General features: G+C 37.6%; 6 protein-coding genes across 6 annotated transcripts; 4 read left to right on the top strand and 2 right to left on the bottom strand.

Annotated features, from left to right (window-relative positions):
- Window positions 1-87: 87 nt before the first annotated feature.
- SPOG_01693 (RING finger-like protein Ini1) lies at window positions 88-910 on the top strand. Its single transcript, XM_013166798.1, has 4 exons — window positions 88-156; window positions 200-253; window positions 342-588; window positions 636-910. The coding sequence occupies exons 1-4, from the start codon at window positions 147-149 to the stop codon at window positions 676-678; spliced, it is 354 nt and encodes a 117-aa protein (XP_013022252.1). The 5' UTR covers window positions 88-146; the 3' UTR covers window positions 679-910.
- On the bottom strand, window positions 780-5027 carry SPOG_01692 (guanyl-nucleotide exchange factor Sec73). Its single transcript, XM_013166797.1, has one exon. It carries the CDS (start codon window positions 4256-4258, stop codon window positions 959-961), a length of 3300 nt encoding a protein of 1099 aa, XP_013022251.1. The 5' UTR covers window positions 4259-5027; the 3' UTR covers window positions 780-958.
- A 997-nt stretch (window positions 5028-6024) lies between these two features.
- On the top strand, window positions 6025-10159 carry SPOG_01691 (pleckstrin y domain-containing protein). Its single transcript, XM_013166796.1, has 4 exons — window positions 6025-6369; window positions 6530-6598; window positions 6661-9691; window positions 9738-10159. Exons 1-4 carry the CDS (start codon window positions 6186-6188, stop codon window positions 10090-10092), a joined length of 3639 nt encoding a protein of 1212 aa, XP_013022250.1. The 5' UTR covers window positions 6025-6185; the 3' UTR covers window positions 10093-10159.
- Window positions 10160-10295: 136 nt separating this feature from the next.
- Window positions 10296-12968, top strand: SPOG_01690 (myotubularin family phosphatidylinositol-3-phosphatase). The gene is made up of 3 exons (XM_013166795.1): window positions 10296-10519; window positions 10581-11156; window positions 11218-12968. Exons 1-3 carry the CDS (start codon window positions 10496-10498, stop codon window positions 12343-12345), a joined length of 1728 nt encoding a protein of 575 aa, XP_013022249.1. The 5' UTR covers window positions 10296-10495; the 3' UTR covers window positions 12346-12968.
- A 298-nt stretch (window positions 12969-13266) lies between these two features.
- Window positions 13267-15669, top strand: SPOG_01689 (C-22 sterol desaturase Erg5). The gene is made up of 2 exons (XM_013166794.1): window positions 13267-13524; window positions 13953-15669. Exons 1-2 carry the CDS (start codon window positions 13398-13400, stop codon window positions 15452-15454), a joined length of 1629 nt encoding a protein of 542 aa, XP_013022248.1. The 5' UTR covers window positions 13267-13397; the 3' UTR covers window positions 15455-15669.
- On the bottom strand, window positions 15535-17808 carry SPOG_01688 (sorting receptor for ubiquitinated membrane protein). The gene has a single exon (XM_013166793.1). The coding sequence runs from the start codon at window positions 17575-17577 to the stop codon at window positions 15724-15726; it is 1854 nt and encodes a 617-aa protein (XP_013022247.1). The 5' UTR covers window positions 17578-17808; the 3' UTR covers window positions 15535-15723.
- Between the last annotated feature and the right edge of the window lie 426 nt (window positions 17809-18234).

The raw sequence follows: 18234 nt of genomic DNA, 5'->3' as shown, positions 1-18234 counted from the left end.
ACTTCTTAAGAGGGCCTTTCCGCATCTTTACGTTTCTTTTTTGTTACGTTAACCAAAGGATAGTGAAATTGTTTTACCTCTTTATATGGCTACTTATATATTCGCGTCGTGAAATTGATCAAGAAAAGACCTTATTCAATTCCAAAATGTCAAAACGTAAGAAAAAGTGCTTTACTTCATTCAATTAACATTTCTCTAGATCATTCCGATTTGATTTTATGTCGTCGGCAACCTGGAATTACAGTAGGAAAACGTAAGGAAGAAAGGCGCATTGATTTGCAGCATGAGTGCGCTTGCCCTCAAAAGGGCGTTTAATGTAAGACTCTAACTTTTAATTTTAGTTTGTGAACGTTGTGATGACAAGTGCCCAATATGCGACTCTCATGTTCGTCCAACCACACTAGTTCGAATTTGTGATGAATGTGCCTTTGGTAGTGCTCAAGATCGTTGTATTATATGTGGTGCTCCTGGTGTCTCTGATTGCTATTACTGTGCTGAATGCACGCGTATGGAATATGATCGTGATGGGTGTCCAAGGGTAATTAATCTTGGTACAAGTCGGACAGACTGGTTCTATGAACGGAAAAAGTATGTTTTCAGCGATATTTTCCATGCATTTTACTAACGTTAAATAGATACAAAATTGCAGGGAAAGAAATGCCGGGGCCGATGTACTGATATTTCATTTATATTTCGCTTCTTTCTACACTTTCACATTTTAGATTCCACTGCTTTGTAATTTACATGAGAAAAAAATTGGTTATAATATAAAAAAAAAGGTTTGGCTATATTTATTGATAATAATCTTTGATTAAATAGAATACTTAATTGAACCCGTAACTACATCAACAAAAGAATGTCGGTTTCTATATGTTTATAGTTTTTCTCATAAATTTACTCATTACTACTATCATAAAATAAAAGATTAAACAAAAAAAAAATAAAAAAACTAATGATTTCATGTTCCTCTTTCATGAGATGCTCCAGAGTTCCATCTTGATAAATCCGTCATTGGGTCGTAGAAACTCTCTTCTAAGTCGTGGTGAAGAGTTTCTTGTCTTGTTGGACTTGGATAAGGCGAAAAAACTTCATTTTCTTCAAAAGGTTGCCAGTAGTCAAAGCACGTAGTAACAGAACCTAGACTAGCTGTATCATCTAAATCATTTTGATGATTGCTAATTTGTAGCTTCAGAGCATTTAGTTTTTTAGGACTGTTCGTTTTCGAGCTTAACTTTAAATCTTCTGGTGTGCTTCTCTCATTAATTTTTCCACCTTCCTTATTTGAGTCCTCATTTCCATACTTATCATCCCATTCAAACTCCTTAGTATCAGACGGTGTTGGACTGCTGGAAACGATTGATACGAAAGAACCTTCTTCATCAGTAACGGTATCTTTTGCTCCTGTTTCCGTAATATGACAATCATGTTTTGACGAGCACTGGTTTTTCACAGACTTAATGTGATTAGGAGATTGATCGACTTGAAATTCAAATTCCAGAATCTTCAGCTGCGTTTCAATCTTTTTCATGTCCAAATATACTGATTGGATCTTCGATTCTAACTTTTTGTATGCTTGCAGGATGACTGCTCGTGTTTTTGGTTGCAATGGAGCGCAAACTGATAGATTTTTAACGTTTTTATGTAAAATCGAAAGCTCTTTCGATAATTGCTCATAATCCTTGTTAAGTTGATCAATGCGCGTCCCAATGGTGCGCTTACGAGCAATTTCCAAGTCTTGTTCTAGTTGAACTTCGACAGCTGCTAGTTCCTGTTCCATATCTTTCGGATAGCATGAGAAATCTCTTCGAGGAAGATACGAGTCAGAGTAAGGCATCTGTAAACCAGCTGTGCGAAGCGTCGCTATATAATTAATCCTTGAAATCCATTCCATCATGCACTCCATAGTAGGCGCACTTAGGGACTCTACACAACCATCTCGAAAAAGGACGTAAAATACATGAGGAGAATTATCAGTACATTCTCTATCGCAATAAGCAAAGGCATTAACAAGCGAATGAGTAGTCTCCGGTGACAATTGCTCGATCGGCGGAGAAAACACAAGAGCAGGCTCGTCAAAGGAATTAGAATCAGGGGAAAGATCTGTACGATGATTATAATCATTCATGGTTGAGGTTGTCGTATTGCTAGTTAATGTTATATTATTAAAGCTCTTTGTTTTTGATACTTCACGTTCGTAAGCTTCTTGCTGTGATACTAAATCGCGAGCCCAAGCTGAATTACGGAAGAAGAGCATTCTTGATGAAGTTAACAGTATGAGATGCTCTTTGAAAGAAGAATGGCCTGATACTCTCCGTTTTCTCTCAGATCGCGGTAATATCCCAAGCATACTGATATTGAAGTCAACCAACCCAGGATCTGAATTGTCTGGTAATCCTATAAAGTGATTCGAAAATGCCATTGGGTGAGACCTATGCGACACCAATTGCAGAATAGAAGATTTCGAAATTCTTTTCTGAATCCCTGCTAGGGACCTCGAATCCTCCATGCCTGGTGTTACATATTTATTATTAAACGAAATAGGGACATCATTTCGCAAAATGCTCAGTTGGCTTTCTAAAGTAAATGTATAGGGTGATAAACCCAACCGCTTACGAGAAGGAATGTAAAACTTCTCAGTTTTTTCCTTTTCGAGAAGGAAAAGTTCATCATCCAAATTAACAAATGGAGTGTAAGTAATATTATCGTAGTAGTATTCAAAAATTTCAGGCGTTAGATCATCAATTTGACAAATGTTAATAAACTCTTGTTTTGTCATTTTGTGTTTATTATTAACATTGAAGGCATCTGTGTGGAGCATTATTAACGAAAATACCAAAATATAGCATTGATCTTGAGAGCTAAACATTTCGGTATTACATTCATAATAACGTTTCGAAAAAGCCGTAATTACTCTATCAATCTGCTGTGTCTCTTTGGGCAGATGAGATTTAAGTAAGAATAGGCGCAAGCAGAAATCAAGAGGTCTACAAGAAAAATCCATTCCACACATACATAAATGAAGAGCTTCAGACAAAACTTTATTTTCTCTTTCGGCCAATACAGGTATCATGCAACTATACGGCACAGTTGCGCGGAGCTTGTTGAGATAACTCTCAGCGGTATCGGAGTCTTCCAATTTAGGTACGGAAGAAAGGAATTTATTAGGATTTGGTTTTAAATCAGAGAAAAGGTTGGAATGCTCAAGTACGTGCGCAAAACTCTCATATCCATCTCTCTTGAGACTCCGAAAGTTGAAAAGGCTAGATCGGTTTTCTCGAAGTTTTTCAATCGTCCGCTGAGAAGGTATAGTAGAACTTCTTGGTCTCGCCCTGGGATTTCTTTTTTGGGATTCGGGAGAACTCACAGGGCTTCTCCCTTCCGGGGGTGTTTTAGATAAGGATATTGAATGAACAGAAGAAGACGAATCATCCTGTACTCCCTTGGTATCAAAGTCAAGAGGACTTTTTGCGATATCACGTTCAAGACAGTTGGATGACAAAGAGCGTTCGGTAGTCGGTCGCCTGACAACTTTCGAGAGAACTGGGGGGTTTTCATGGTCAATTGTTTCCTTATTGGAAGATACGGAATCGTGAAAGGGAGGGGTCAGATATTCTGCATCGTTGACAGATATATCCTGACTTTTGTTAATCTTCGGTTCTTCCTGTTTTTGAATGAATGATAATTCACCAAGTGAATGGCTACTATGCTCAATTGGTTGATCATCATTCCAAGATCTCCTTGAAAACCTTGGAAGGCGAAAGAAACTACGCGACGAACGGGGACGAAAATATCCGTTCAAAGGAGACTTGGCAACTGGTGATATTGAAGCCACATCAGACGCACTTCTTGGAAAAGCAGGCTCTCTATTCTTAGAGGGGGATACATTTCCAGACTCCCGGTGATCCAAGGGGAGCTCTTGAGACAAACTCTCTTGGGTGTTTTCTGAGGATGAATCTTGGTTTAAGTAAAAGGAATGCTTAGCACGGGATTTCGGATGAAAAATTCCCTTTTTTTTTAAAAAAGAAGTTGAATTGGTATCTGGTGGAGAAGCGACAGGGGTTTCGGTTCTATTCTTCTTTGGCTTTCTCAGACGACCTGAACGATTCTTTTGCGAGTTTACACGATGATCTGAATCGGATGTTCGAATGGAGGAAGAGCGAGATAAACTCAAATTTTTTGTTTTACTTTCAGCTTTTTGTTCCTTATTCCTGACTGAAGAATCTAAAGAGTTTCTACCAAATGAAAATCGGACAGTCATCACGAGTATCGAGAGGACATAGAAGAATCAATGAGTGAATGACAACGGTAATTCAAAGAAAATAAAATGGGGAAAATAATGACAAAGCTCGGTCCAGATCAAACAGTTGCTTGTAAACAAAAATAATATACAATGAGAAAAAGAAACGGTTGGAGATAAAACAGCTAGTATACAAAAGAAAGGAACGACTTTAAATATAAAGACAAATAAACAAAATAAACACCAGATGGAGACAAAAGGTTGTAACGATCAGTAAGAAATTCTATAGACAAAAACGGTGAGCGATATAAAGAAAGGAAACTGGGAGAAGAAATATCGTTAGACTTTTAGCAAAGAATGTTACAGCTGAAAAAGGAAGGTCGTAAAGTGAGACTTTTTACAATGAAAAGGTTATCGTCGCCTGAAAACAAACAATATCGTGACAAAAAATAACGCCGACAAGGATAGTTCAACAGTGAATCCAGTAATCGCACGTGGTAATAAAAAAACAGCAATTCAATTAATAAATAATTCAAAGAGTGAACAGAGACCACAGATTTTCCATAGGGATTGTTAATCAAAAAAATAACTGGAATGATATGAATCAATAGAGTCTATGTCCTAAATTCATGTCCTCGGTTCTGTTTCTATAAATACAACTTTGAGATTTCTTAGAAACAGTACAAAAAGCGATCTTTAACAAACGCTATGAGAATGCAACTGATCAAGATCAATGGAAATATAATCCTTTCCCGAATTTTCGCAAAATCGTCTTCCCTTTAAAAAAGTGGCTCTATCTAGAAGCCAAGATTCGAGGAATGGTGGAATGAGTATTAAATGGATTGTTCCTTTTGATCGTTACCTGTTCTCGCTTGTACTGTTACTGAGCATCCCTAAAAAAATGCGGGGTGCTAAGAACATAACTCGATAATAGAATACCCATAGAAACGCAAACTCTATAAAAAGCGATGTTTCATGATTGTGGGCTGGTTTCCTCCATAGCGATATTGTTTTCCTATGAATCTCAATCATACGTAAATTCACTGATCTTTAAGGAAGATATAATGGTTGGTTATTTCTTGCTCCAAAGAATGTCATGCCTTGTTTGTCTCCAACGAATAGACCTGGACAGTGAACAAGACATTCCCAATACCTTTAAAAAAAAAGGTAATAGAAAAGGAAACAAGCACTGCTGCTTCTTTGGAAATTGTCAAAAACACAACAATGAAAAATCAAGTTTTTTCAATCATTCCAGAATAAACGATTGTAATTCGAATAAAATACCTAACTGTTTATACATTTGTTTAATATAGTTCACTTCATCAAGGATGGTATAAAAGAGTTTGAAGAAATTTTTTCTGCATCATTTCACCTAAATGGTAGCAGTAATAAGGAAAAAAGGGCATTTTTGAAGATCGATTGGTCTCACTCTCCTGTTTATTTACAACTTTTCAAGATAGTGTGGAGTTGCGCTGCTATTAGTAAAACAAAGACTTTAATGTTATTATGTGATGTTGGATTGTACATAATCAATCGTGAGAGAAATGAAGTTTGTGAATTGTGCTTCGCCACAGACCGTACAGCTCACTCGTCTCTGAAAACATTTCAATGAGCATATTCATGTATATTCTTTACTTGCTCAACGATTATGCTTGTAAAGGGTTCACTTATATTTTCCTAATTTGTGTCTCTATTGTTTACTAATGAAACCTACACTGCACGTCAGTAATGTAAATCCCTTACGTACTTAACGTCATGATTCAGTAAGATAACACACGAAACCTCAACAAACGCGTCTGCGTCTGTCTTACAAACGCATCATTAAGTAAAGCCAGAAAGTATATAGAGTCTAGTTACAGAAAACAAGAATATTTATGAATTCCGAGCATACTTGAAATACTGGATCTTTCAATAGCACCTCTTTTGAAAACCAAGAAATGCCTTAATCATGTCTACGGATTTTACATCTCAAACGAAGGATCATTTCATACCAGTGCTCTTAAACGAATGCAGTATTGACTCTCCATCATTTCGTGCTAGCATTTACTTCTTGGGCAACCAACTTCGAGCTTATAGCCAATGGTCTGAGGAGTTTTTGTGCTTGTGTCAAAAATATATACAGGCAATTGAATGTAAGTTTCCTGTCACGCATCTTTTCGTTACTTTATCAAGCATATTTACTCCTTCTGCTCTTTTAGTCAGCTTTGCGATGCTACCTGAAGAAAGTATTTGTGCTACTATCAAGGATGAAACAAGGTCATATATTTACAGTATATTTGCTAACGAAAGTAGCTATGGAGCCAATCGTTGCGAGCATTTCCTTCCAGACAATGCCTTCCATCATTTCTTGCGGATTTTTTGGTATGTATTTATATAGCCATGAAAACAAGGTATTTCGTTTTGTTCGAATGCTGACATTTTAGATCCTGATTATGCCACCACTGCCCTCTTGCACGGTCAGGAATTATTTCGCTCTTCCTTTTTAGTCCAATTGGAACAAGCAAAAAATATACGCAAGTATATTATCAACCCTATGGAGTTGTTTCATGAATCTAGATTGCGGCCTTTGCTTCAACTTGATGAGCGCTATCGCACCGAACAAGAGCATTATGATGCTGAGATTCTGAGGTATGCTTCTTTGGGTCAATTAAAGGATCTCGCTCAAATGCGTGATGAAGCAAAATCTCTTTACGATGCTCGCAGCACATATTTTACTATTGCTTTGCAATACGTTGTACAAGTTGGCTCCTTCCACTCTTACATGGACTCCATTGCTTTAGAAAGTATTAGTCGATTCTCCATCGAAACCTTTCGGCTTAGCAGTCGACTTCATGAATCGAACATAAGCATCAATAATCAGATTGTACGCCTTTTGGCTTATGGAAACAAGCTTAAGGAGTCCTATCCCTCTCTTAAAAAAATTATCACGAACGTTTCCAATCGAGTTGAAAAAGAAATCTTAAAGCGTATACAACCTCCTTCAAATCTTGACGAATACCGTATTGGTACTCAGAAAGCTTCCAATACGATGGCTAGAAAGCGACAAGGTTGGCTTCTTCGAAACGTGAGTTCCACCAAACCCGACAATAAAGCAATTTGGAGAAAATTGTGGTTCTTCATTGATAACGGCTATTTTGGGTATCTCACTGATAATGCGAACGGCGGTGTTTTTGAAAGTGAACGAATCGGTGTCTTGCTTTGTAAGTTCAGCCTATTGCCCAACAGTAATCGAAGGTTTTGCTTTCAAATAAAAACGAAATCTTCTCTGTACATTTTGCAAGCAGAAAATCAAAATGATATGCTAGATTGGGGAAGCGTGCTTCATAATTCTCGTATATACTGCCTGAATCAGAAAGTCCCTGCGGATTTAGTTTTATCTCCGACACTTCCTTCCTTTTCTGCAAGATCAGTCGCTCCTACCGCTGGCCGTCGTCGTAATCAGTCTATTCCAAAAAATGGTAAATCTGCACGCACCCACACCCATTCTGAAAAGCTTCTCTGTGGGCAAAGTAATTATGAGGTCTCAACAATCATGCGCTCAAAGAGTTTACCAAGTGTGCCTTCCCCACGGGACGTACTTCGCTCTACGGGTTCCCATAACCGGCCAGATCTCCTTGCCCCTTGGAGTATAGTAGCTGCTCCAATAATAACAAGTCTTACCTCTGACACAATTACTAGTTTCTTAGATCACGAAGCATTTTTTACTGGTAACTCACCGTCTGCACTTATGGCTAACTTTTGGGGATCAGTGAATTATGGTCATGTTCTAGAACAACAAAACTTGAGTTTAAAATCAGATTTTGGGCTTTCTTACCAAAAAATTTCAAGAGAGATGGACTTGGAGTCTTTCCCAGCTGAGCTCAAATTGAGAAATGCAGAGTTTAAAGGAATTTTTGGCGAGTTGGGGACTTCGGCAGTTTTGTTTGTAAGTCGCGTTGTGAGTAAGCGTGAAGGTCAGATCAGGATGCCTGGAAGAATGTACTGCACTATGCGTGGTGTTTTCATTTATTATACAATATGTGGATTGGTACTAATAGAACATATTCCCATCTCTAAAATCTCAAATATAAAGTATTTCACAAGTAGTAAATGTGATTACTTCTACTTGAGTGTAGAGAAATTCGGTACACTCAGATTTCGGCTATACCTTGATTCTTCAAAAATATTGCATGACCGTTTAAATATTCTAATTTACAATTACGTTGCTGATAATCCTATGAACAGCGTTCAACTACTGTCTCGAATCCGCGAAGTCCAGAAACAATATACGTTTCAAAAACCGAGAACAGATCAATCTACCATACCAGATTTTGACGCTGTCGCTCGGCCACAAACTCATTTTCGTGGACGAAGTAAAACACTCTCAGCACCAACAGGGAATGTTTATGTAGAAGATGAGCATGTAACTGAGCAAATGAGAAGACTTAATATCGCCAGGCTTCCAAAAGAGACTGTTCAAGTAGCCCGATCCGACCATATGGATGATATAATTCTTGACAATATTTACGATGTTTCTTCCAAAGCTTTGTTTCATATTGTCTTTGGCGATAAAAGTAATTTCCTTCTAAGGTTGTATAGGCTTCATGGTATTGAGGATATTGAACTTCTCCCATGGATACAGGACGAAGAGACAGGGAAAAATTATCGTTACATAAATTATAAACTTCACTATCGTGACTCGAAGGGTGTATTTCATTCACAGCATTATCAAGATCGTCAAGTTCAGGATAAGCGTAATGAGTACAATGTGTATATATTATCATGGTACCATCAACCTTGGGCTATTCCCTACAAGGATTGTTTCAGGCTGGTCCTAAAGACGTCCATTTCTCATTTAAAGAAAAATAAATGCAGACTTCTTCTTTCTATAGGCATTGAATGGATAAAAAAGCCTTTCGCTGTTTCTAAAGTTCTAGAAGCAGTAGCTCGAGAAGTCGCGCTCAAATACATGGAATTAGAAGTGGGCTACCTCGAAAAGGCTGTTTTGGCTACTAAAAACCTTCCTATTCTAGGTGTTGTCAATCAATATGGTAAGGTTGGAGACTACTACGAGTCTGTCGTTTTTCAAAGAAAGCTGCCATATATTTCGGAACTGAGAAGCCCTTCTATGCTTAAGTTAATACGTGACCATATATGGTTATTTTTGGGTGGACTTGCTATGGACCTCTCTTTTCTACCCTGGTCTATATTGAGCAGCTTCTTGCGTTACACATTTTCACATTCGTTTGTAATGGCTCTATTGGCTCTCTCACTAATTGTAAACATTTTATTAACATTTAATTTTGGGGAAAACTTTTGGACAGAACGGCAGGATCAACAATTCCTAAGTCGGGTATTCGACGATTTCAAACAACTGGAGACGTCTGCTCGCTATGTCTATATGAAAGATGTGGACGATTTGTTGGTTGGTATTCCTACTTATACGCATCCGAATTTGACAGAAAATGGAGAATGGTAAGTCTTCCATCTTTTCTTTGAAATGTTGATATTAACTATTCAGTTTACGGTCGTTTATTAATTACTCTTCGCAAGCTAAAAATCATTGGTTGGAAAAAAGAAACCATATTGCAGAAAAAAGGAAATTTGTTTTGATGAAGCTAGCATCCTTAAATTATTTTGAATACCTAGTACACCAGGATGCAATATATCAACACATTCAACAGGAACTAAAGACATGCCAAAAAGCCAAGGTGTTAGGATTATATCCGTTGCAGATTGAAAAGTATTGTTCATCTTGCGAAGAAGAATGGCAAAATCGCACTAGTTTTTTTGGTGAAAATAATCTTGCTACGAGACTCATCAGTTTAGATACTCAAGCATTTTCAAAAGAACCACAAAAAATATATATGGACTAAGTACAATTGACTAACGAATTACAGAAAAGATTTCATTACGTTTTTATTTATAATCTATAATTTCTACGCTATGTTGCTAAGACTGCAAAAGAAAGCAATGGGCATGCAACGGCTTAGATTTAAATATATATAATTTTTCTTGTTATAAATTTTTGAATAAAGATATTCTGTAAAGTGAATAATTTTAGACTTAGGCATTAATTTTAACTTTCACTAAGTCTGCCGACAATTGCTTGACTTCAGCCGTTTACCACTTGAGCAATTCGCCTCTTTCAAAGCCGTTATTGTAACTATTGTATCATAAATCGATTATTATCCATTACATTTATAAGAACAGCGCCGAATTTTTCTTGTTTACGATTCAATTCAGCGAATTGAAGGAAAACTTAGGTTGCTGTGTGTAATGGAAAATATCAAGGTAGCAAAGGTAATATCTGCTTTGATATTAAATCTAAGAATCAATATATTTTATAACTAATACAAAACAGGTCGAAAATGTGAAGTTTTTAAATAAAGGCAATGAAATAAGTGGAACGCTTCACTTAACTGCTTATCATTCTATTTTCTCTGATTTGGAAGGAAAAAGAGAAATATGGACAGCTTATTCCATGATTAATTGCGTTCGTCTATGCCTTAATGAAAAAACGTACTGCATCCGAATTCAATGTAGGGACTTTATGTTTTACTGTTTGAAATTTCAAAACTCTACAGACGCTATGGATGTTTACGATACCTTGCGAGAACTAATACCAGTATCTTCTGTTAGCCGTCTGTATGCTTATCATTATATGCCCACTGGGGAAGAGGGAAAGGTTCAATCTGGATGGAACTTGTTTCTGCTTGAGAATGAATATCGCCGTATGGGTGTAGGTGACTCGAGCCGTGCGGAAGGTGCTGGAGCAAACTGGAGACTTACGAAAATTAATGAAAATTACATGGAGTGTCAATCGTATCCTCAAATATTAGCAGTTCCAACGAGTGTATCAGACAGCGTTATTCATTATGGTTGCAAATACAGATCGAAAAACAGGTTTCCTACATTAACTTACCTTCATAAAAATTCTGTATGCTTTATTTATTTGGAATGAATATTAAAAAGACAGTGTGCTGACATTTTATTGATAGTTTTCTATTACTCGTGCATCTCAACCTTTGGTAGGTCTTCGCCAGAATCGGAGTGCACAGGACGAAAAAATTGTTGAAGCTATTTTTGCTACTTCTATTATACCAGGAAAAGAAAACCTAATCGTGGACGCTAGACCGTCTACAAATGCTATGGCAAATATAGCAGTTGGTGCAGGAAGCGAAAATATGGATCATTATCGATTTGCAAAGAAAATATATCTAGGAATCGACAATATTCATGTTATGCGCGATTCTTTGAGTAAGATTGTGAATGCACTTCGAAATACAGATATTAGTGCAGTACCACCATCCGTTGAGCAGCTGAACAAATCAAATTGGCTAAAACACTTAACAAATATATTGCAAGGGGCCGTTTTAATTATTGAAACTGTACACTTTCATCATGCTCATGTACTAGTGCATTGCTCAGATGGCTGGGATCGGACTTCTCAACTGTGTGCTCTTCCACAACTTTGCCTTGATCCATACTATCGAACCATCCAAGGATTCATGAGCTTAATTGAAAAAGATTGGTTAGCGTTCGGACATCGGTTTGCTGAACGGTGTTGTCATTTGCCTGGAAAAAGGATATTTTCTACGGATAATTCTTCTCCGGAAGAACAGCACTCTAATTCAGTGGCAAGTTCTACACTTCAATATACATTCTGCACTTTTCGGTCGGCTCTTAGTGGGTTCGCGATTGATCACTCGGAAAAGATGAGCTCTCCCGTCTTTCATCAGTTCTTGGATTGCGTATGGCAAATCATGAGGCAATTCCCAAAGTATTTTGAATTTAACGAACGATTTTTGCGTCGACTTTTATATCACTTGTATTCTTGCCAATATGGGTCTTTCTTGTATAATTCTCAGCGCGAGCGTAAACAATCGGCTGTGTCTCAACATACTCGTTCTATCTGGGATTATTTTATATCTAGGAAAGAGGAATTTACAAATCTAGATTACGAATGTTATGATGATGTTTTACTTCCTAATGCAACTGATCTTAAATGGTGGGCGTCCTCTTTCGGTCAGCCGGATGAAAACATGAATGTTGCTTTGTCCGAAACTTCTTCTAGTGCTCCTCTTCTTTCGTCGTCCACTTCTCAGTCTCCTTCTGTTCCCGTATGAACTCACGAAACCATTGTTTGAAGGATGGAGAAAATATATGATATGTTATCCTCTCATCTCACTAGTTGACCATTGATGTACTTAGTATCTCTGATTGAACGATTATTTCTGCTAATTTATTTTCGTTCTTTTTATTTCGTATTTCTCGAGTGGAACTTGCTTATCGAGGCAGATGATGATGTCTTGAGAGTGATTCTGTCTCCTGATTTCTTCACATTATAGAATCATGCTTTACGAGAATCTTTCCGTCTTTATCACCAGTCCTTTTCTGCGATGCTTAAGTCTCTGTTGGGAATGATTAGATTATACTTTTTTGTTGTTTTTATTTCCTCCGATTCTTGCGAATTCTCTTTTAGGGGTACTTTAACATGTCCCGCTGTTTCCAGCGAATTGACGAATTATGAAATCTTCTAACCTTTGCTAATGTTTTATGCATCCTTTCTTTTTGATAAGTCTAGTCTAGTCCGTCTAGCTTTCGTATGATCAAACTGCTTTGAGTATGCACATTGCTTTCTCGTATTTCTGTTTACAATGAACAGGATCTTTCTATTATTATTTTTTTATTGTAATACATATTCATAATATCATTTACATACCAATGAAATTTTCCTGCGAAGTCTCCTATGTCATTCATTTGTTGACATTGCGACCGAATGTAGTAAGGAGCCTAAGCGAAGCGTAAACAACGTTATTTTTAAATGTATTTGATTGGATATTGGATGCTGGCTGCTGGCTATAATGACCAATCTAAAAATTTCTTTTCAACAAGAGGAAAAAAGTGCTTCTAATTAAATATCTTTCCTTTTCTATTATTTTTTTTATTTCTTTTTTTTTTAAAAAAAAATAGCCAAAATATTTTCACGTGTTATGAACCGAAACCATAATCGTACGAGTTTGATTATGGTTTGTTCCGCCGCGTAAGGTTATTTGTAAGAATGCGTGGTTTTCGGTAATTTATATAGTCCGACGCGACGCGATGCTCCTACTTGGTTTTCACCAACAACACCGACATAGTAGTAACCGTATATTTTTGCGTTTGTGGTGGTTCTAAAATGAATCAAACCGAAAGCATTCTTTCGGGTTCACGAACTTTCGTCCGATTTATGGGTTATGAGGTTGAATACACAAAATGGACGATTTGTATTTCTCTTTTGCTTGTATGCATAGCCTATGACCAAAGTAAGTGCTTACTTTTCCTTTTAGAAGGCAAGAAAGGACCGTAAACCTTCCAGATGGACTCCTTTTTGAAAAGATATAGAAGGCGAAGACGAGAGTCGTCAAGCTTGCACTGCAAAAGTCTCTAGTCCAAAATAATGATTTAGAAGGAAAGACGGCTATGTCTTAAGGTTGATAGTCTTCTGCCGTAATTGGATGTAGAATTTTGTGGCTCCTGTCCTTTCAACCACAATAGAATCATAGTTGTTATTTTGTGTTCAAGCTTGCTTTAATGGTTGGGCAGTTCTTCTATTCTAGCATCTTCCTTCGACAAGTTAAAGCAGTTGCCATCTTTTTTCTTTGTCTCTATCGATGTTGTGTACAAAAAGCCGAATTTCACTCTTTCTTTCGTGTCTCTCAGCTTTCTTCAATCATGTATTAACTGTTTATAGTCTCTTATCAGTTTCAAAAGAAACATCTCCCTGGTCCTCTCCTTAAAGTTCCCTTCATGGGATCGTTTTTGGATAGCATGAAGCCAACCTTTGATAAGTATAAGACCAAATGGGATTCTGGTCCTCTTTCCTGCGTTTCTGTTTTCCATAAATTTGTCGTCATTGCCTCAGAACGTGACTTGGCTCGCAAAATTCTGAATTCTCCTAGCTACGTCCAACCTTGTGTCGTTGATGCCGGTAAGAAAATCCTGAAACATACTAATTGGGTTTTTTTGGACGGTCGCAATCATATCGAATACCGTAAAGGTTTAAATGGCTTATTTACTACTCGTGCTCTTGGTGTTTACCTGCCCGCCCAAGAAGAAGTGTACAACAAATACTTCAAGGAGTTTTTGAACCATAGTCAAGGTAAATATACCGAATTCATGATTCCTTTCCGTGATATTAACGTTGCTACTTCTTGTCGCACTTTCTGCGGTCACTACATTTCCGACGATGCTATCAAACACATCGCTGATGAATACTGGCGTATAACTGCTGCTATGGAGCTCGTCAATTTCCCTCTTGTTTTGCCTTTCACAAAGGTCTGGTATGGTATTCGCTCTCGTAAGGTCGTTATGCAATACTTCATGAAGGCTGCCGCTGCCTCTCGTAAAAGCATGGAAGCCGGTAACCCTCCCACATGTATGATGGAGGAATGGATCCACGAAATGATTGAAACTCGCAAATACAACAGCAACAAGGGTTCTGACGGTTTTGAAAAGCCCAGTGTCTTGATTCGTGACTTTTCTGATGAAGAAATCGCTCTCACTTTCTTATCCTTCTTATTTGCTTCTCAAGATGCTACTTCCAGTGCTATGACTTGGCTTTTTCAATACTTGGCTGATTATCCTGAAGTCTTGAAGAAGGTTCGTGAGGAACAATTCCGTATCCGTGGTGGTGATATCAATGTACCCATTAGTTTGGAATTACTCGAGAAAATGACTTATACTCGCATGGTTGTAATTGAATGTTTACGTCTTCGTCCTCCTGTTTTGATGGTTCCTTATCGTGTTAAGAAACCCTTCCCTATCACTTCGGAATACACTGTTCCCAAAGATTCAATGGTTATTCCTACTCTTTATGGTTCTTTACATGATCCTAAAGTATATCCTGATCCTGAATCATTTAAACCCGAACGCTGGGAACCCAACGGTCTTGCTGAGCAAAACCCTAAGAACTGGATGGTCTTTGGAAACGGCCCTCATGTTTGTTTGGGTCAACGGTATGCCGTTAATCATTTAATTGCTTGTGTTGGTAAGGCTAGTTTGATGCTCGATTGGTCACACAAGCGTACGGCTGATTCTGACACCCAAATGATTTTTGCTACTACTTTCCCTCAAGATATGTGTTTACTCAAATTTAGTCCTTTCAATCTCGCTAATTTAAAGCTGCATCTTGAAAAGGAAGGTAAAACGCAACCTGCTACTGCTACTGCTACTGCTATCCCAACTAGCGCCTAGGCATCATCTCTATATGGCTTATAGAGTTTTAAAGTAAGCTAACTTCGTTTCATGGATTATAGATAAAAGCATGTTTATGAATTAAAATGTAAGCTATCTTGGTCTTTTGCTTTGCAATTGGCATAATTCTGCTAGTAATTAATCGGCTGGAATCTTTGGAAAATATATAGTTACTGTTTATTTTTACCCTTATTTTTGTATAAAATTCGTGATTCATTAAAATTCGTAATGAAATGTAACAGTAAAACAGCTAATTAATCGTATATAAATTACAGTTCAATAAGACTTGCCTCTTGAACTTGTATTCCATTATCATCGTCCTTTTCATCAGAAAAATTATTGTCATCCAATCTCTGATTATGAGAATCATTCTCGTCCCTCATAGATTCAACAGTCTGAATATTATAATAGTCAATAGCATCATCAATGTTTTCATGTGCCAAAGGTTCATTGTTTTCTTCGCGTTTAGGTTCCTGTATTCTGACGCTCTCCAGCCTTTCCGTCGGAACATCAGTACCTAAATTATAGTAATTGGAAATCGTTTCAGAAGAGGGAGCCCTTATTTCATACTGGATATCCTTTGGCGCATCTCTATCTAAAACAGCTTCTCGTACTGAATGAGATTGAGCAACCGGACGGGGAGCCTCAATTGGTAGTTCCTTCCTAGGAGAGCTCACTATATTTTGAGGTGGGTCAAAGGAAGAGCCAGAAGGATGATGACGATAAGCAGACGAAAGCCTTTGGTCAAGCAGAGCGTCATTTAAGCGCATACACGTTTGAAGCTTTTGAAAAGCCTGTAGTAATTTATTGTACTTACTTATCGTTTCACCTAACGACCTCATCATCTTTGTTCTCATAAACCCCATGTTTTCATGTAACTCTTGTAATTGATATTCTGTAAAGATCGAACCGGGAGGAGATTTCTTTAACTTTTCCACAAGTGTAGCATATAATGTAATATTGTCAGCATCAGCATGAGAAATCATTGCAGTGGTTGCTTGAGGAACACGCGGAGATGTAAATGGAGAGCCATGTAAACTGGTAGAAATGGTGTGAGAAGGTATAGTTGGATAACTGTATGACGGAGCGTTTGTTTCTGTAGCAATATTAGACTTGTTTTGCTCGTTGGTAGTTTTTGCTTCCTGAAGGCTAATTTCTATGGCTCGTTTTAATTCATCATCTTCGTCATCTGGAGGGCCACGGGCATGTGATTCTGTTTTTGGGGGTTTCGATTCGAATGATGAAGGTTTTTCTTGCTTTTCCTCTACTTCTCTTAAAGAAAGTTGAATAGCTCTCTTCAAATCCTCATCTTCTTTATTTGCTGCAGAAGGCTGCACCTTGTTGGCCTGAGGTTTCTTTGGCTTTTGAGATGTGTCTTTTCGATCAGTTTTGAAAGCTTTGTCCCTTGGTAGTTTTAATTGCTCACTCTGCTTGTTCTTAGAAGCATAACAGGATTCACAAACTCGGACAGGAGTATTGATTCCAAGTTGAGGCAAGACCATGGTTTTTGAAGAACATTGGTTGCAAAAAACACCGCCACAATTTCTGCAATGATGTTTTCTATTGGTAAAAGTAAAGGGTATTCGACATCGCAAACAAACTTGACTATCAGTCCATTCCGGAGGAGTAGATGTATCGAGAAAGCTACTAGAAATAGCTTGGGGCGGCTCGGGAAAGGAATAGTCCTCTCCTTTCAATTGCTCGTATACATCAAGAATGTACCGAATGCTGGAATTTTTCTCAGGGACAGCAAGTGCCCAACATTGTATGTAGAAAAGAATGGCCTGTTCAACTTCTTCATCGACTCCGGATGGAGAATGGAGGATGGAGACCAAATTATCCATGAATTCTCTGGAAGCGACTTCACTTACAAACGATAATCCGCCGTTTTTTAAGCATGTATCACAAAGCTTTAATGCCAACAACTGGACATTTGGATTGGAATGATCGATTCGTGACTTTAAAATACGCATGGCTGATTTCGCGTCAATTGACTTACTTCGAATTTGGTCAGAAATCTCCAAATTTAAAGCAATTTCTTCTGCTCCAGCAGGAAGAGTTTCTGAAGTAGCTTTTTCTACATCTACCGCAAACTGCGAATTCGAGTTCCACCACCCTGACATGGTAGAAAGGAAAATTGAATAGAATTACTACTAAAAAAACCAAAAAAAAGAGTTTGAATGAGCCAGAGTCAGTGCAATGCCAAGATACGAGAGTAACAAAGGACTTGTTCGATGCTATTACGCAACCAAAATGACTATTGACGAACGAAAATTAGCAGTAAGAAACGATTTCACAACAAGAAAACCAAAACCTATAAACAGCTATTTAAGGACGATTTCGATGGATGTTAATGGTTCTAGGGAAGCCCTTTATCGTTCGTAAATAGTCCCTTTCCTGGGGAATAGGGTGGGTTGTACAGTTCCGAAAAATTACTTAACTTCATTCTTTACATTTTGTTAAGCATGATACCGTTGTATAAGGAGGCATAATTGCAATTGCGTTAGTAAACAAATGGGAACATTTGCAATTGGTATTTCCCTGGTTTGAAAGCTGTATTCAAAGCTTACAAGACAAATGATTCAAGTTGTTTCACGTTAAGAATTATAATTGACAGAATGGTTGAAAGAGTTTATAACAACACTTACTATACGATGAATTTCCTGCAAAAAAAAGCATGAAGAACGTCTATTCTCAATTTTCTCAAGATACGTGAAAGGACCAAAAAATCTAAATTTGAAAATTAAATTGATTAATATTGCTGAATAGTAGGTGGGACA

The sequence above is a fragment of the Schizosaccharomyces cryophilus genome, assembly GCF_000004155.1.
Source record: "Schizosaccharomyces cryophilus OY26 unplaced genomic scaffold supercont4.2, whole genome shotgun sequence".
NCBI lineage: Eukaryota > Fungi > Ascomycota > Schizosaccharomycetes > Schizosaccharomycetales > Schizosaccharomycetaceae > Schizosaccharomyces > Schizosaccharomyces cryophilus.
Note: the sequence above shows the minus strand (reverse complement) of the source record. Positions and strands in the feature narration are given on the sequence as shown.

Coding starts and splice junctions, on each gene's coding strand:
- SPOG_01693 (XM_013166798.1), top strand. Junction 254..341: donor TGGAATTACAGTAGGAAAAC/GTAAGGAAGAAA, acceptor TTTTAATTTTAG/TTTGTGAACGTTGTGATGAC. Junction 589..635: donor TGGTTCTATGAACGGAAAAA/GTATGTTTTCAG, acceptor AACGTTAAATAG/ATACAAAATTGCAGGGAAAG.
- SPOG_01692 (XM_013166797.1), bottom strand. CDS start 4,258: ATGACTGTCCGATTTTCATTTGGTAGAAACTCTTTAGATTCTTCAGTC.
- SPOG_01691 (XM_013166796.1), top strand. CDS start 6,186: ATGTCTACGGATTTTACATCTCAAACGAAGGATCATTTCATACCAGTG. Junction 6,370..6,529: donor ATATATACAGGCAATTGAAT/GTAAGTTTCCTG, acceptor TAACGAAAGTAG/CTATGGAGCCAATCGTTGCG. Junction 9,692..9,737: donor TTGACAGAAAATGGAGAATG/GTAAGTCTTCCA, acceptor TTAACTATTCAG/TTTACGGTCGTTTATTAATT.
- SPOG_01690 (XM_013166795.1), top strand. CDS start 10,496: ATGGAAAATATCAAGGTAGCAAAG. Junction 10,520..10,580: donor AAAATATCAAGGTAGCAAAG/GTAATATCTGCT, acceptor AATACAAAACAG/GTCGAAAATGTGAAGTTTTT. Junction 11,157..11,217: donor CTTACCTTCATAAAAATTCT/GTATGCTTTATT, acceptor TTTTATTGATAG/TTTTCTATTACTCGTGCATC.
- SPOG_01689 (XM_013166794.1), top strand. CDS start 13,398: ATGAATCAAACCGAAAGCATTCTTTCGGGTTCACGAACTTTCGTCCGA. Junction 13,525..13,952: donor ATGCATAGCCTATGACCAAA/GTAAGTGCTTAC, acceptor AACTGTTTATAG/TCTCTTATCAGTTTCAAAAG.
- SPOG_01688 (XM_013166793.1), bottom strand. CDS start 17,577: ATGTCAGGGTGGTGGAACTCGAATTCGCAGTTTGCGGTAGATGTAGAA.